Raw genomic sequence first — 18,193 nt, 5'->3', positions numbered from 1 at the left:
TATTTTCATACTTTTCAGAGTATTTACAATTGCTTGATATTATTGCACATTTTGCGACTGATGAGCTCTGAGAGTATCTCATAAAAAGAAAGAAGTACTGATCTTTATTGTCACATCATTTAAATGCATAGAGTCATTTCAGTTTCACATATTTCTTTCATTAAAAGAAAGATGATCAAGTGGTAAAGTCAATAGAAATATATTTCAATAGTTTACATAATATCTTAAGATGTCTGGGTAAAGATGAATAATGAATTATTGGCAGAAGATGGAAAACATTTGAGATTCACCATTCAGTGGTTTCCTTGAACCAAAATATTTGAATCATAGTATCAAAATAATATATGTACATATCTTTTACTAAAATAGTGGTATTAATGAAAGTCCATCTAATTGTCGTATATATATATATATATATATATATATATATATATATATATATATATATATATATATATATATATATATATATATATATATATATATATATATATATATATATATATATATATATATATATATATATATACGTACAAAAATAACTTTCCCCTTAAACAGTATTCTTAATGCAGATGAACCGTGTGTGGAAAAGATCTTGAAACATTTAAAAAAATGTCTTGTAGCAAAATATATATATACACACTACATCCGTTTGATAACTACGACTATGATCATTTGATAAATATTTATATATATAAATATATGGTATAACCGTAAACTTATACGTCAGAGAACATCAGTATATCACTACAGTTTGCACTGTAGAAGGCCCTACAGAAAGACTATGTACACATGATTAGATTATCTACATAATATCTAATCCTACATCATGTCGAAAAAATAATTTGAGTTACATTGTTTACGGTCATGAAACAAAAGGAATCAGAAATTTTAGTTAATACTCTCTCTCTCTCTCTCTCTCTCTCTCTCTCTCTCTCTCTCTCTCTCTCTCTCTCTCTCTCTCTCTCTCTCTCTCTCTCTCTCTCTCTCTCTCTCTCTCAACGTTATATACAAAAACTACGACGGAGGGGGAAAAAAAATTACATCTTGACGTCATCTATCTAGAACTTCTTAAAAAGCCTTTTAAAAAGTTAGACGTGAAAGATCATATAACACGAAGGCTCACAGTATAGGAAATGACATAGGCACCTGGATAAAATATGGTTCACTGAAAGAAAGCAATAAATTGTATTCAATGGGTTAAAAAAAAAAAGAAAAGAGTATAGCTCCTAGAAGCAACTAACAGTGTACCACAAGTTCCAGTTTTTAGGCCTCTCCTATTCATAATGTCTGTATATGATCTTGGAATATCCCACTTCTTTTAAGTATCTAAATCTGTTTATGAGAGCAAACTAGTAAGTGAAATTGTATCCAAAATTGAGCAGTAATGGATTCAATAAAGACGTAGATGAAATCGTCATCCTCATCAGAAGAAAGAGATATGATATTCAAGGTAGAGGACGTATGTCAATGTGATTCTAGAGATGGAAACTTCAAAGGTAGAAGAAGAGAAAGACCTAAGGTGATTTGAGATCTTTTCGGCATATATATATATATATATATATATATATATATATATATATATATATATATATATATATATATATATATATATATATATATATATATATATAATAGGGTGACAGCTGTAGGTACAGGGGCTCCCTCTCTGGTCGTGCACCTCGTGCAAGACATGCGAACGTGATGAAAATCCAACATGAGTTGACCGACTGATTAAGGCAGGTGACCGGAACACGACGTCAAATGGTTCTGACACAGCCTCCTTCATCGTCTTCGTTCATCACCGCACTGAAATGAGTCTCCTCGTCTAATAGCAGTGATGTAAGAATTACATTTCTAATTCCTTTTTATCTTTCGATCGATTCGATGCTCATATTTGATGGAGAGAAAGGAGCTGTGCCTTTTCGTGGATGTTTGTAAGTGAAAAGATGTGAATCGTCTATTCGTGGGACTCTAAGCAGAGCATTTTATATTGTCTTACTCACGGATGTGTAAGAGATGGGAGTATACGGAAACATGGCTGGCCTGGAAAGGTTGAGAACGAACCTGTAATGCCACGAATAACGCTAATAATACTGTTACCAACATTCTGAAACCTCACTACATTCATTTTGTCCACCGTCATCCATTTCACATCATCATCACTGAGGTAGTCTATCATCACCACCAAATGTACTTCTACCACATAGGCAATCACCATCGTAGCACCAAGCTACCCTCCACCACCACCACTATCACCCCCCACGACGACCAAGACTACCACCATTACTCCTAGTAACACCCTCGCTCTTTCTCACCACCATCTCACTGCCTACCACCAAACATCACCGCCAACACTAGTCGCCAAAATACGTAATTACATGACACCTTTCACCCCTCACCACCATCACCACCACCACAATAACCTCTGCCACGACCACAATATCGACTTCATACCTCTTCTAGAATCGCCACCACACTACCCACCCCCACAGCTGCGATTACCAAACTGCCCACTGTCTTCACCAGCACTAAACTGCACACCACGGTTAGACCTACACTGCCTCTCTTGGCCCGCGTCTCATCCTGGGGCTAGTCAGCAAATTAATTTTACAGTTTGCCTCAGGTCACGCTAATCCATTTATTGCCCCAACAGCATCATTTACATGCCAACCTCATTCCAGGCCTCTTCCTCCTCTTCCTCCTCCTCCTCCTCTCTTCCCTCCTTCTCCTACTCCTTCCTCCTCCTCCTCTCTTCCCTCCTTCTCCTCCTTCTTCCTCCTCCTCCTCTCTTCCCTCCTTCTCCTCCTTCCTCCTCCTCCTCCTCCTCCTCCTCTCGTGGGCTTTTAACTTGTTGTCCTTAATTGACAAACTAATGAATGGACTTGAGGAACGTGTGAACCTTCCAATAGGTCCCAGGGGGGTTTTGACGCCCCGGTGCAGGAAACTGAGAATGTGATGGATGGGAGTTCGTCAGCCTGCCAAGACCTGACAGGAGTTGTGACGAGGTGTTTGACACACCAACACACACTCTCACCCCAGCACTACCCGATCAAGACACTTCTCTGGTTATTTGACAACGTATGACAAAGTACGTAGTCGAATGTTATGAAGAGTTATCGGCCATGAACTGATAAAGTGTCAGTCACCATTTGAAATGATGGCTATTTGACAACTTCTCATTCTAGTCAGGCTTTGCTGAGACATACGTGACGGTGATTGAAATGCTGAATCTGGCCTCGTTCGATAGTGAGCTGGACAATGAATCTGATAAGGCATGAATGCTATTACTAACGGCCGTTTTATATAAGACTGATCAATAAGAACTTCCTGGATTTGCAACCCGGATCGAGAGAACTCAGCGCTGATCATTATCACCCAGTCTCTTGTCCATAGTATTACAATAGTCGATCTTCCTTTCGCGTTATTGAGAAAGTATATTCAACTGGAGAACTCAAGCCATGCGTTCGGTTATCTTAGAAAACACTAATTTCATATCCGATTCATATTCCGAGTCGTGAAATGAATCGAAATGCTTCTGTTGTTGAGATTCGGTGATAGATTGATGATGTATGTCATTACCTTATCATGAGGAGGGTTTCATATATCTATCAGCAACACAAAGTTTGATTAGTAATATACGGGAATGTTACACATTTGCGAAGCACAAATATTATCCTTTCGAATCGCAAAGAAAAGATTATATATATATATATACTCACTTGCCTGGTATGTCTTATGGACTTTTGCATTCTTATCCTGTGAGATGAAATATCTTGTCATAGTCAATGTTGCTGAGCCAGCACACCTGGTACATGCATATGTATGTAGAACATGGTGGACATAAACATATGTAGAGAACAAAGTTCAATTATTGAACCCAGAATGCGACGTATCAAAGTAACTATTTGATTAATGTTTCTTACGTATCTGCATCAATATCATTTCGGTAATTGCAGCGGTCTGACGCTCAATTAATTATATTTCATATCATTAACGATAGCAGCTGAAATACTCCCTAATGCCAATTCAAGCTAGTACCTTTTAAGTGCTCCCTTAAATAACTGTTTAAGAATGTGACCTTCAGTCGATCAGAAATGTAACTTGTAAAGACTTGACTCATATCTCTTAGGCTTTGTCGTAGTTTAAGGAGTTAGATTCGAAGGAAAGAAGCTGATATGGTGAAGTCTACTGCATGACAGGTTATACAGTCTTCTTTTGTAGAGCAGCTTGAGAGAGAGGGAGAGAGAGAGATGTGGAGAATGGGAGAGAGAGAGAGAGAGAGAGAGAGAGAGAGAGAGAGAGAGAGAGAGAGAGAGAGAGAGAGAGAGAGAGAGAGAGAGAGAGAGAGAGAGAGAGAGAGAGAGAGAGAGAGAGAGAGAGAGAGAGAGAGAGTTTATCTGATCCTGTCAAATCCAAGGCGTTCTTGACACCTGAGGTGGAATACCTCCCAGCTTATGGAGGCTTCTCACCTCCTGGTTTTGCGAGATCAGGGACCAACACGTGGCCACCTCCCTGGGTCTGTACTACCTATTGCACGTACGTCTATAAATAAATGAAGGAAAGAAAGAATAGAAAATGGGTCTCCTCAATAAACTATCGTATATTGCACCACAGTGAATTGGGATGTCCAACGAATATGTAATGTCTAGAGTAAGTTTCTACTTTTCTTAATAAATAGAGAATATTTACAGTTCCTGAGGTAGTAATGTATATGTTTTGGTCCCATTTCATACCTGAAAAACGGGAGTTGAATCATCAGTATTAGTTCTAAAAGAGGAGCTTAATTTGCTTCCTCTGGGAGTCTCTCTGGCTCATCAGGTTGCTGTGAGAGCTCCAGTCAATACCCCCGTCAGCGCCCCCTGCAGGAGTTCGGGGGAAGAGGAACTTGTATCACTAGCCTCCTTCTCCTCACTCTCCTCGCTCTTCTCCCCAGTGCTGTCGTGGGCCAACTTCGACTCCTTCTTCGCCTTCATCCTCCGGTTCTGGAACCAGATCTTAATCTGGCGCTCCGTGAGGCACAGGGCGTGGGCGATCTCTATCCTCCGCCGTCGGGTCAGGTAGCGGTTGAAGTGGAACTCCTTCTCGAGTTCGAGCGTCTGGTAGCGTGTGTACGTCTGGCGAGTTCTCTTGGGGCCTGTGCCAGGGTCCTGCCCTGCTGAAATACCCAGGACGTTAGCAGCTTAATGACAGAGATGAGCAGGTGAGGGGTTAAGCAGGCGATGAGCAGACAAATGGCTGGTAAAATATCTACATATCTACATGTACATATCTAGCATTTGATAATATACATTTGAATATAATGATAGTTGATGGACATACATATATCAATAGGAAAACTAATTTTGGCACATACAGTTGTTACTATGTATGTGTTTGTGAGCTGCATGTCTGTGTATGTAGTTTATTTCATATATATACCAACACACACACACACACTATATATATATACATATATATATATATATATATATATATATATATATATATATATATATATATATATATATATATATATATATATATATATATATATATATATATATATATATATATATATATATATATATATATATATATATATATATATATATATATGTATATATATGGAACGTATACAAAAACCGATAAGACAAAGTAAAACCACCATCAAGCAACACTTAAACCAAAAATTCGCCACAAGAGACTTCCTGGCAAACACACTGTAGCCAATGAGAGGGTCTGGTTAATTTCCAACTCGACAAAGGGAATTTAAACCCTTCTCATAAATCCTCGGGAAGGTACACCTGTCGCTGGGTGTGCAGGTATAAGGTAGTACACCTTTGAATTTCGAGTATAACAGATTCAAAGTGACTGCATTGAATACACGGTAAACAAATGTGTGACTATATATATTTATATATATATATATATATATATATATATATATATATATATATATATATATATATATATATATATATATATATATATATATATATATATATATATATATATATATATATATATATATATATATATATATATATATATATAGTTGCATATCTCCAACAGAGATATGCAACCCTGCCAATAGAACCACATAGGAGAGCCAGACATTCTACCACACAACCCCACCAACAGGGCCATCCAGCCCTGCCCTGCCAACAGAGCCCAGAACCCTACCAACAAAGCCAAATATCCAGCCACACAAAACCTGCCAACACAGCTACACAACCCTACCAACAGAGCCACACATCCTGCCACGCACACCCTGCCAACACAGCTACACAACCCTACCAACAGGGACACAAATCCTGCCACTCACACCCTGCCAAAACAGCTACACAACCCTACCAACAGAGCCACACATCCTGCCACACACAACACCCTGCCAACAGAGCCATCCAGCCCTGCCAACACATCAGTATGCCACACGGGGACTGGCCTGGTATCCCTTGGTAATCTCAACTCCCAGATCTTATGCCGAGAAATGCCCTGGGATTATCTGCTGCTGTCAATCATACCACACGACCAGACAGGATGATAGCTGCGGTTGTCTGTTTATCTGTCTGTCTGTCTGGCTGGCTGGCTGTCTGTCTATGTATCAGTCAGCATCCTTAGCTGCTTGTCTGTCTGTCTGTGTGACAATAAGTATTTTTGGTCTGTCTGCCCGTCTATGTGCGTATCAGTTGGAGTCTTTGCCTCTCTCTCTCTCTCTCTCTCTCTCTCTCTCTCTCTCTCTCTCTCTCTCTCTCTCTCTCTCTCTCTCTCTCTCTCTCTCTCTCTCTCTCTCTCTCTCTCTACACGTCTGTCTGTCTCTCTGTTTGACTATGCGTCTGTCTATCATTCATGTGCCTGTTTATCTGTTTCTTATCCTGCACGGCTTTCTATCCAGGTTTAGTGTCATTCACAGGATTTCATACCGAGAGAGAGAGAGAGAGAGAGAGAGAGAGAGAGAGAGAGAGAGAGAGAGAGAGAGGGAGAGAGAGAGAGAGTGATCTGTCTGTTCCTCTGTCTTTCTGTCCATTTGTCTCTTCTTCTGTCTGTAACACGGTCCATCTTTTCCTCACGACAAGACCTCTATACTATTATCTGAATGTTCTCATCATATATTATGTCTGCCTGTTCAACATAGGTCTATTACGACGGCCACCTCTGTTCTGTCCGTACTGTCTACCCTTTTCCCCAATGTCTGTCTGTCTACCTCTCCCCCTTCTATCTAATCTCTGAATCAGACGGTGACTTCACCCCTCTCCTGTCCGTTTACCTGGGTCCTCAGTCTCCTCGCATACCTGAGCTGTTTACACCGTGTCTGTATGAATGAGCCTCATCTACTGTTTTATATACATACATATATATATATATATATATATATATATATATATATATATATTTTTTTTTTTTTTTTTTTTTTTTATACTTTGTCGCTGTCTCCCGCGTTTGCGAGGTAGCGCAAGGAAACAGACGAAAGAAATGGCCCAACCCCCCCCCCCATACACATGTACATACACACGTCCACACACGCAAATATACATACCTACACAGCTTTCCATGGTTTACCCGAGACGCTTCACATGCCTTGATTCAATCCACTGACAGCACGTCAACCCCTGTATACCACATGACTCCAATTCACTCTATTCCTTGCCCTCCTTTCACCCTCCTGCATGTTCAGGCCCCGATCACACAAAATCTTTTTCACTCCATCTTTCCACCTCCAATTTGGTCTCCCTCTTCTCCTCGTTCCCTCCACCTCCGACACATATATCCTCTTGGTCAATCTCTCCTCACTCATTCTCTCCATGTGCCCAAACCATTTCAAAACACCCTCTTCTGCTCTCTCAACCACGCTCTTTTTATTTCCACACATCTCTCTTACCCTTACGTTACTTACTCGATCAAACCACCTCACACCACACATTGTCCTCAAACATCTCATTTCCAGCACATCCATCCTCCTGCGCACATCTCTATCCATAGCCCACGCCTCGCAACCATACAACATTGTTGGAACCACTATTCCCTCAAACATACCCATTTTTGCTTTCCGAGATAATGTTCTCGACTTCCACACATTTTTCAAGGCTCCCAAAATTTTTGCCCCCTCCCCCACCCTATGATCCACTTCCGCTTCCATGGTTCCATCCGCTGACAGATCCACTCCCAGATATCTAAAACACTTCACTTCCTCCAGTTTTTCTCCATTCAAACTCACCTCCCAATTGACTTGACCCTCACCCCTACTGTACCTAATAACCTTGCTCTTATTCACATTTACTCTCAACTTTCTTCTTCCACACACTTTACCAAACTCAGTCACCAGCTTCTGCAGTTTCTCACATGAATCAGCCACCAGCGCTGTATCATCAGCGAACAACAACTGACTCACTTCCCAAGCTCTCTCATCCCCAACAGACTTCATACTTGCCCCTCTTTCCAGGACTCTTGCATTTACCTCCCTTACAACCCCATCCATAAACAAATTAAACAACCATGGAGACATCACACACCCCTGCCGCAAACCTACATTCACTGAGAACCAATCACTTTCCTCTCTTCCTACACGTACACATGCCTTACATCCTCGATAAAAACTTTTCACTGCTTCTAACAACTTGCCTCCCACACCATATATTCTTAATACCTTCCACAGAGCATCTCTATCAACTCTATCATATGCCTTCTCCATATATATATATATATATATATATATATATATATATGTGTGTGTGTGTGTGTGTGTGTGTGTGTGTGTGTGTGTGTGTGTGTGTGTGTGTGTGTTTAAACGCAATAAAAGCCAACATCTCTCGCATCAACATCATAATGATGTTGTTTAGTCAGATATCGTAAACAAAACACTAAAGGGATAGAGTATGATTGGTCCCATGGGATCCTGGGGCTCGCTCAACACCCCTTCCCTTCCCCACTACAGCCCTTCCCATCTCCCCATCCCATACCAATGCATGTCCCATCTTCTCCTCCCATATTACAGTCTGTTCCATTCTCTCCCATACCACTGCCTGCCGTATCCGTCCTTCCTGTACCACTGCCTGTCTCAACTTCCCTTCCCATACCACTATCTGTCCCATTTTCCCATCCTATATCATTGCCTGTCCCATCTTCCCATACCATTTACCAATGTTTATCCCTCTCCCCCTTCCATACCAATGCTCGTCTTATCTTTCCATTCTTACCTTTCCCAATTTTTCTGTCTGCTTCACACCCACGCCCTCCTAACACTCATTGCTTGCCTCACACTCCTCTCTGACTCGCACCCCTCCTTGCTTCACGTCAATCTTTGCCTCACAATCTTGCCTGCCTCACATCCTTGCTTGCGTCGCAGCATTGCCTGCCTCACACTCACTTCTACCTCATAATCTTCCCTGTTTCACAAGTAGCCTTGTAATTTCGTCATTCTCTCCGCTTCTCTCACACATCTGTTCTCACGTTCCCGTTTCCCTCACTTCCCCGCTTCCCTCATACACTTTCTTCCCTCACACTCTCTTTCCTTATACCTCCGCTTCCTTTACAACCCTGTCTCTCATACATTCCTCTCATCCCCCACAACCCCATCTCCCTTATGGCACCACTTCCCTCACATCACGCTTCCCTCACACCCTACTCTCCATAAAACCACGTTTCCCTCATTCCCTCCCTTCCCTCACACACCCGTATCCCTTACCCCCCTCCCCTCTGTCCTCACACTCTCGTTTCCCTCATACCTCAGCTTTCCCCACAACCCCATCTCCCACCCTCACAAACTCCCTCCTCCAGCAGGTCCAGCTGTGGTCAGGGCGCTATTCCCCAGGCAACTTCCCTCACCTCACACTACTTCGTTAGATTTCTGATCCCTTAATAGCCTGCCCCTCAGGGCTGTTGGCGTCCAGAAGTTTTTATATCCTTCATCCCTGATGGCCAGCGGCCACCAACACCCATCTTCGTTCCGTCAAAGGAAACTATGAAACCTTCTTTTTTTTTATCATTAGAAGGCGATATGTGAACATAGGTAGCACTTCTCCTGCTTGCATTTTGCATGTATAGTTTGCGTCGTACATCAGAACTGAACTCACTCAAGTCCTTACGAGACATGACTGAAATGTACACAAAATCTATATAGAGAGAAATCTTGATATATAATCAATTACAAGCACTAGATTACTCCTCTTCATTGTTATGTCTTTTTCCCTCAACATATAACAATGTTAATCCATGATTAATCGAAATGGGTGAGATCAAACCTTACTTTATAATGATGTCTGTTGAAGGATCATCTGTTATTAATCATGTGACATATGGCTTTATTCTTTTTTTTTCTCTTTAAAGCTACCTTGTATTCCCTCTTTGTCAACCTCTTCTCGCTCATTCTCTCCAACGTCCAAAGTACAACACACCCGCTTCTTCTGCCCTCTCAACCACACTTCGTCACTTTCATAAAGAGAAAAAATGAAAACACTCAGGACCAAATGGATGCCTGGGTTTCGAACCTCTCATTGGTCATTCTCATTTGTCATTCTTTTTACTCTAACTTTTCTTTTTGACTGACCTGTAGCCAGCCATGTGAGGTCCACACACACACACACACACACACACACACACACACACACACACACACACACACACACACAGATATATGACTACATGTCATAAACCAAGGGAGGGACGATGTCAATATGTGTCATAAAGGAATTCACGAGTCTATCAGAGTAGAGACTTAAAAGAGAGCCTCCATGTACCTCTAGGGTCAGCTAAAAGGAGCCACATGGGTACATGTAGTAAACTGGTAAGGTTTGGGGATAAGATGGGGGGGGGTGACTCGTAAATTTAGTGGACCATATGGTAGGCGCGGTATGAACGAGGAAGCACATCGATGGTCTGTATGTCAGAGGCCTTCCAGAGGCCTTCCTACACGATGTATATGACAGGACCACACTGTGTGTGTGTGTGTGTGTGTGTGTGTGTGTGTGTGTGTGTGTGTGCGTGTGTACATGCATGTATGTACAAACATATAGGAGGAAATATATGATAGATATACACAAAGTTAAAAGACGGGGCAACACGAGTGTAACACTCTCACACCATGACATAATAGTAGTAATCACACACACACACACACACACACACACACACACACACACACACACACACACACACATGATGAGAGAAGCGTGAGACACCAACCTGCAGGATAGGCTTTGACCCACTGGTAGTAGTTGGCTGGCGCCTGTGTCTTGGATGTATACGGCAGCATCACTCCTTCAGGAGCTGCGCCGTAGACGTGACTCAGAGGGTCAGTCGAACCCAGAGGGTTGGTCGACGGAGGAGCCAACGCAGCCGAAGGGGTGAGTGCAGCCATAGGGCTGAGGTAACTGTTCATTTTAGCACTGTTGTAGTCACTGTTCACTGGGCTGACGGAGTGTGGCACTGCTGAAGACGAGGTTGGAGATGGAGGCACGGACTGCGGGAGTGTTTGGTCGCTCCTGGGTGAGTTTACGGAGGTGTAGTAAGCCTGGTTGGTCTCGTAGGTCGGCAGAGGTGCAGGAGGGGAAGAAGAAGAGGAGGAGGAGGATGGGTGGTTCACTGCCTGCTGCTGCTCGTAGGAGCTTTTGGACGTGGCCATATTCCCAAGAACAGGGTGATACGTCGACGCTGGATAGCGGTAGGCGTGCATGGCTGTGGCGGCCGTGGTAGCAGCGCCGTACTGCTGTGCATAGGCCTGAGGTGGGTCTGGATAGCCCATCGGGGCCCTGGAACTCTGCATGAAGGCGTACTGGTCCTGGACACTGGCGGGGGCGGCGCTGCCCCAGGTTCCTGCCGCGGCCACGTTGGCAAAATAGGAACTCATGACAGCGCGCGGGCGACAGATGATGGCCGTACTGATAGGCCTACTGTCCCCAGGCCTACTGCACTTCGCCATTATCACGCTTTGGCGAGCGGCCGTCACGTGACCAACGCCGGCCAATCAGAGGACGGCTTCGCTCTTGTCACGTCCGGAGCTGGTCGCGTGCATAGGCGCTTGGGGAATGCACCAATCTCTCCAACCCCTCTCAGATTTATCCCTATTTGCGGCCCTCTTGGGCGGTTTTTATGGCGTTTTTGACATGCTAGTTATGGCCCAGAAGTGTTTATTGATAATCCGAGCTGGTGTTAAGGTGGAGGGATGGACACCAACCACTCACGGTCGTAAACACATAAGCGAGGAACAGCAAACAATATTTACGACGGAAATGACTGGAAAAGATACAATTGGTGTAAGAAAAAAGATTTCATGATTTTTTCTTTTTATCTCTACGTTTTGAATGCGTAAAGGGAACGAAGAAATGGCTGTTGTGTCTCCAGTGTGATATAGACCATACACTCATGGTGTATTTTGATAGAGTTCATATGTATATACATATATACATGTGTGTGTGTGTGTGTGTGTGTGTGTGTGTGTGTGTGTGTGTGTGTGTGTGTGTGTGTGTGTGTGTGTGTGTGTATAATGTATCATTTATGACATTTATCAAATCCTTTTCCCATCACAAGTTACAAATCACAGGAAGCACAGCAGTAAGGGCCAATACAGAGAGTATGTAATCCAGATCGTTTATCAGCATCCTAGGAAGAATCATCACCAGGCCAGGGAGAGAGAGACGAAGAACTGGGAAACACACATTCAGTCGATAAGAGGGAGGGAAGTCCAGGTTCCAGGGAGGAGCCTCTCTCCCCCTCTGAGCTTTCTCACACTATTGTTTCCAATCCCATTTGCCGATTTGCAGTCCCATGCCTCGATGCTCTTTTGTCTCGTATCATACGATTTTTGTTTCATTTATTCTCTTTCATTTAGGATAAGTAGGACACACACACACATACATACATACATACATATATATATATATATATATATATATATATATATATATATATATATGTATATATATATATATATATATATATATATATATATATATATATATATATATATATATATATATATATATATATATATTTATATATATATATATATATATATATATATATATATATATATATATATATATATATATGTATATATATACACACGCAATTGATTTCTCCTCAAATAAAGACATCACGCTCGCTACAACACGTAATCTCAGATTACCTTTCTCTTTTTTCATTCTACGTCGGCAGAGAAATAAAATGGAAAGTGTCCGTTCGTCTGTCTGTCGGAAATTGAGAACTTACCCCTTGTCCTGGTGGGCGAGGGTTGTCCACCCCTTAGGGGCTTAGGGGTTAAGGGAAAGGGAAGAGGGTGGGAGGTGGGTGTTGGGGGAAGGACCGGTCTAGGGCAAAATTTATTTGCTATTATTTTCTTTTTCCCTGGGAAAGTTTCCTTTATTTTCGTCTCTTTTCCATCACTGAGGCCACGAAATATATCGTTTTGTTTTACACTTTTATTATATCTAAGTTCTGTATTTTTGTAAGTATGTATGAGTGGGTAAATCGACATTAAAAAAAAAGAATAAGGATTGTGGACGAAAATTTGGTAATTTTTCTTTTTTTCTTTTTTTTTGAGGCGAAACAGTTTTAGAATCACGATTGTTCCTGTTCCATACACTTCCAGTTTCCCCGTTTCACTCTCACATTTCTCCTCCTACTCTCTCAATCCTCTTTCCCACTGTCTGGTCCCTCTGACTCTCCAAGTCCTACTCTTACTCTCCCAGTCCCCTTCCTACACTCTCATCCCACAAGTCTCCCCTCTCACTCTCCCAGTCTCCCCCCACCCCCAACTCTCACCCACTCTCCCAGCGTCTCATATGGCAAGAGTTAATAGGGCCAAAGTTTGACATGTCCACAAGGGAGGGTTGCACCGCTAGCCTCTTTAAATACTCAGCCTCAGGAATTCTGTGAAATTGTTGGTTGACGGTGACGGAAGGAGGAGGAGAAGGAGGAGGAGAAGGAGGAGGAGGAGGAAGAGGAGGAGGAGGAGGAGGAGGCCTTGCACGAAAGGATAGCTGGAGGGATAGACGAAAAGGGTGAGGGAAGAAGAGGAAGAAGGGGAAGAAGGAAGAAGATGTGAGATCGCAGAGGGAGAAAGCTTGAAGGAAATGGAAGTAAAAGAGTGAGAAAGGAAAGAAGGGAGAAGATGTGGAATGGAAGTAAAGGAGTGAGGACGGAAAGAATGGAGGAAGGAAGGAAGGTAGAGTAGAGGGAGTGGACACGAAGGTCGATGTGATTATTGGAGCCAAAATGGTTAAGGTGAGAGAGAAACCAATAAGAACTTAAAGTTTTACTTTTCAAAACTTGACAAGGAAAAGGTGACCCTCAACTCAAGGCTGAGTTAGGGGAGGTTGATACTGATAGAAATGGGGAAGAGGGAGGGAATGGGGTTGGCAAAGAATGTTAGGTCAGCAAAAATGGGTCTGGGATTAGTGGATGTAAGTTCAATGTGAGGTTCACGAAAGGAGGTTAGGACATCAAAGAGGTTTGGGGTTTAGCACTAAGAAGGCTGGGTGGGTCAGTACGTTAATAGGATAGGATCTCTATAGGGATCAGTTAGAGAGAGGTTAAAGAAAGCAGTGAGGGGGTTGAGCGGGTCAAGAATTGGTTAGTGCGAGCAGGGAGGAGTTTGAATCTTCAAAAAGAGGTTGGAGATGTGTATGGCTGGTTTGGTGCTAGCAGTGAGGACTTAGGGTCAGCTAGAAGCTGTCTAGGGGTGTCTTGTGGGATGGATATCCTTCCAGTATCACATTTGCCACCACTCCTACTTCTACTACTGCTACAGCTACTACTACTACTACAGCTTCTGCTACTATTGCCACTACAACTATAGCTTTTGCTACTACTACTACTACTACTACAACTATCGCCACTAATACCACTGCTACAACACCTATTACTACTGCTATTATTACCGTCACTTCTACAGCTACTACTATCGTTACTACTATCACTACTACAGATACCACCACTTGCACTGCTACATGGGCGGTAGCTACTGGTGACGCAAGCGGCATCGTGGACACACACACACACACACACACACAAGTCCTTTTCATCTACCCCCCTCCCCCCAGACCACGTGGCAATGAAAGGGCAGCTGACAACCACGACCTCTGCCCCTTCCACCAATGTGTCATACACCAACCCCTCTCTCTTTCACCCTCTCCTCTCCCTTTTCTTTATTTCCCCCCTTTCCCTTATTTCTTCAATCCTTCCGTCTATACTAGTCTCCTTTGCGCTAACTCATCACAGCGAAGGTGAGACATATAGAAATTAGGGACAAAATAAATCTATAAACGTAGCATAGGAAAGGGTATATATAGGATAACTCAAGGGAGAAATGATATATTTCTCTCTTTTTTTTCTTTTCTCCATCTTCGTCCATCTGATTTAGGCCGCGTTCCCACCGACATATTACGAAGGTTCCCGAGGCTGAGTTGCGTTCAGAACTCCGAACAGAAAGGTCAGACATCTGGGGCCAGGGCCGACGCTTATGCAAAATAACGGACAAATATATCTCCCCCTTTCCCCCCCCAAGATTAGGTCAGAACACAAAAGGGGGGCGTGTGTGTGTGTGTGTGTGTGTGGGGGGGGGGGGGGGGGGAGGGGGGGTGTGGGGAGAGAGAGAGAGAGAGAGAGAGAGAGAGAGAGAGAGAGAGAGAGAGAGAGAGAGAGAGAGAGAGAGAGAGAGAGAGAGAGAGGAGGTTGTTGTGTTAGGTGAGTTAGTGAGAAGAAGGGATTTTGAAGGAGTATTTAAAGTATTGTTCGCAGGATAATTTGTAGTACTACTGTTACTGCTGGACGTATTGTTAGCAGTAATTGCTGTTATCAGTTATTATCATCATTATCATTATTATTATCATCATTATTATCATCATTATTGTCATTATTATTATTATCATTATTATTATCATTATTATTATTATTATTATTATTATTATTATTATTATTATTATTATTATTATTATTATCATTATTATTATTATCATTATACTCATTATCATTATTATTTTCATTTTATTATCATCACTACAGAACTGGGAGGTCTCACTAGTTACTAATTTACTAGTCATAAAAGAGATCAAGATCTGAGGTAGAACTGTGTATGTGTGTGTGTGTGTGTGTGTGTGTGTGTGTGTGTGTGTGTGTGTGTGTGTGTGTGCAATCATAACCCTTACCAAGTGACAAATTGTTCTCATCTAGACATTAAAGCAGGATAAAAGATATCTAAACCAGCAGTAATGTGCCGCTACATCCACTCACTCATTAAAACTGACAAATATCCTCCGCAGTAGCATTAAACCGTATAAAGTGGCTTTTTAAACCCTATAAAAAACCCAACTCTTGAGAGATTAAACCAAAAATGACCCTGTATGAGAAAGGATAACAGTGCGAGTGAAAGCAACACCCCCTGAGGTACGCAGACAGTGTGAGTGAAAGCAACACTTGAGACTAACTAAAACTAAACGGGATTAAAGAGAGAGTTTGAGGAAAAGAGTGTGTGTGTGTGTGTGTGTGTGTGTGTGTGTGTGTGTGTGGATGGGAGGTTGTGATGGGGCTGTGTGTGTGTGTATGTGTGTGTGTGTGTGTGTGTGTGTGTGTGTGTGTGTGTGTGTGTGTGTGTTTGGTTCTGTTGGGGTGATGGGTCCCTTGTGTATGTGTTTGCATGTGTGTGTGGTTGTAATGGGTGTGTGTGTGTGTGTGTGTGTATGTTCGCTCCCGGGCCGGGTCCCCTAGAAAGACACAAAGCGTCCACTAATCCGTTGCAACACCACAGCTGCTCCGTTCGCAAGGGCTGTCTGCAATCCAGGGCTGCGCCGCTCGCTGGCTGTTGTTAGCTGTAATTCGTCCTGATATTTCTCCTGCTTGACGCTAAGAGGGAAGGAAGGGAGAGACACATAGAGGTTGGGTACGTGGGAGTACGTAGGGAAGACAGATCACAGAAGCTCTTTTGGTCAACGCCGAGGGTATCTGCTGGAGGTTAGCACATGGGAGTACATGGGTAGGACAGACAACAGATAACCTGATGGCCTATGACGATGTACTCTGCTGGGGGATAGCACATGGAAGTACATTGGAATGAGAAATGAGATGACCTGATTGTGTCTGACTATGCTATCTGCTGGAGGACGGACAGCACATGACGAGGCTATCTACTGGAGGAGGAGGATTATGGGAACTTCGATATACATATATCTGAAGGTATTTTGATACATTAATTGCCGACTAGCTACTTTCCTAGCATGCTTTGCCCATAGCTTTCCCTATTTGGGAAATGGGATTATAATTAATGATTGCTGGGCTAAACACCATCACTCTCATTGATTGCCTAACCAGGTTCTCCCTTCCCAGCTGGGCAATTCCTCACTCAAACACATTCGTGGAAATATTCTCTCGAAACATTTGAGGCCGCCTGCCCCTCTTCCCACCACCCACGCTTTCATTTGAATCACTGCCTTTTGTTGTCACTCCATTCATTATTCATATCCACGATCTATTCATCTGGGGAATGGCAGAAGGTTCCACTTAAACGCCCCCTTTCCCTAGCGGACGAAAATGCCCCAGAACCTATCTCTAGGTTCATATCCACGTTATGTTCATCTGAGGATGGTGGAAGGTCCTTTTAGATATGCCTCTAGTGAACAGATATGTCCCCCAGAACCTATCCCTAGGTCCTATCCTTACTACAATTTTTTTTCTTCTCCTTAACCCACATTCCCCTCCTCCATCGACAACAACACAACCCTCACTTAACCGCATCTTCATTTCTCCCAATTATATAAACAGAAAATGTTATCGCCTTCTAGATTACCCCCTCCGAGTCGCGCTTGGCTTTATAAATTCCTCGGGCTTACTGGGAAGCGCCTGGGAGGAGAGTTATCAGCTGTTGGCCGTCACAGGGCATACTTGGCATCCATAAAACTCAGACGTCCTGATCCCTTTCAACAGAAAACGAACTATAAACTTCTCCTGGGGCCCACACTGCTCGTAATTTCTTGAGGGGCCTCTGGTAGGGTCCGGGTGGCGTTGGTTGGTGGTGGAAGAGGAGGAGGAGGAGGAGGAGGAGGAAGAGGGAGAAGACCTGGTGCTACGGTAGGTTATCGTAGGATGAAGATCGTGTGTGGGGGAGGGAGGGATGGATGGGCGGGAGTGTGGTAGGGATATCTAGGGGAGGTGTGGGAGCGTGGGTGTCAGGGTGGTGGGAGTTTGAGGGCCCGTGGGAGCGAGGTTCGGGGGAGTGTGAAGAGTT

General features: G+C 43.0%; 1 protein-coding gene across 2 annotated transcripts; it reads right to left on the bottom strand.

The window, feature by feature from the left end:
• Window positions 1-906: 906 nt before the first annotated feature.
• On the bottom strand, window positions 907-11,937 carry LOC139756577 (uncharacterized). Of its 2 annotated transcripts, none has more exons than XM_071676202.1 (2): window positions 11,161-11,937; window positions 907-5,155 (listed from the first exon to the last, which is right to left on the bottom strand). In XM_071676202.1, exons 1-2 carry the CDS (start codon window positions 11,894-11,896, stop codon window positions 4,818-4,820), a joined length of 1,074 nt encoding a protein of 357 aa, XP_071532303.1. In that variant the 5' UTR covers window positions 11,897-11,937; the 3' UTR covers window positions 907-4,817. The 2 variants fall into 2 exon arrangements, with proteins under 2 accessions (XP_071532303.1, XP_071532302.1); XM_071676201.1 differs by having other exon boundaries at window positions 907-5,158; window positions 11,161-11,931.
• Window positions 11,938-18,193: the final 6,256 nt, after the last annotated feature.

The sequence above is a fragment of the Panulirus ornatus genome, chromosome 22, assembly GCF_036320965.1.
Source record: "Panulirus ornatus isolate Po-2019 chromosome 22, ASM3632096v1, whole genome shotgun sequence".
NCBI lineage: Eukaryota > Metazoa > Arthropoda > Malacostraca > Decapoda > Palinuridae > Panulirus > Panulirus ornatus.
Note: the sequence above shows the minus strand (reverse complement) of the source record. Positions and strands in the feature narration are given on the sequence as shown.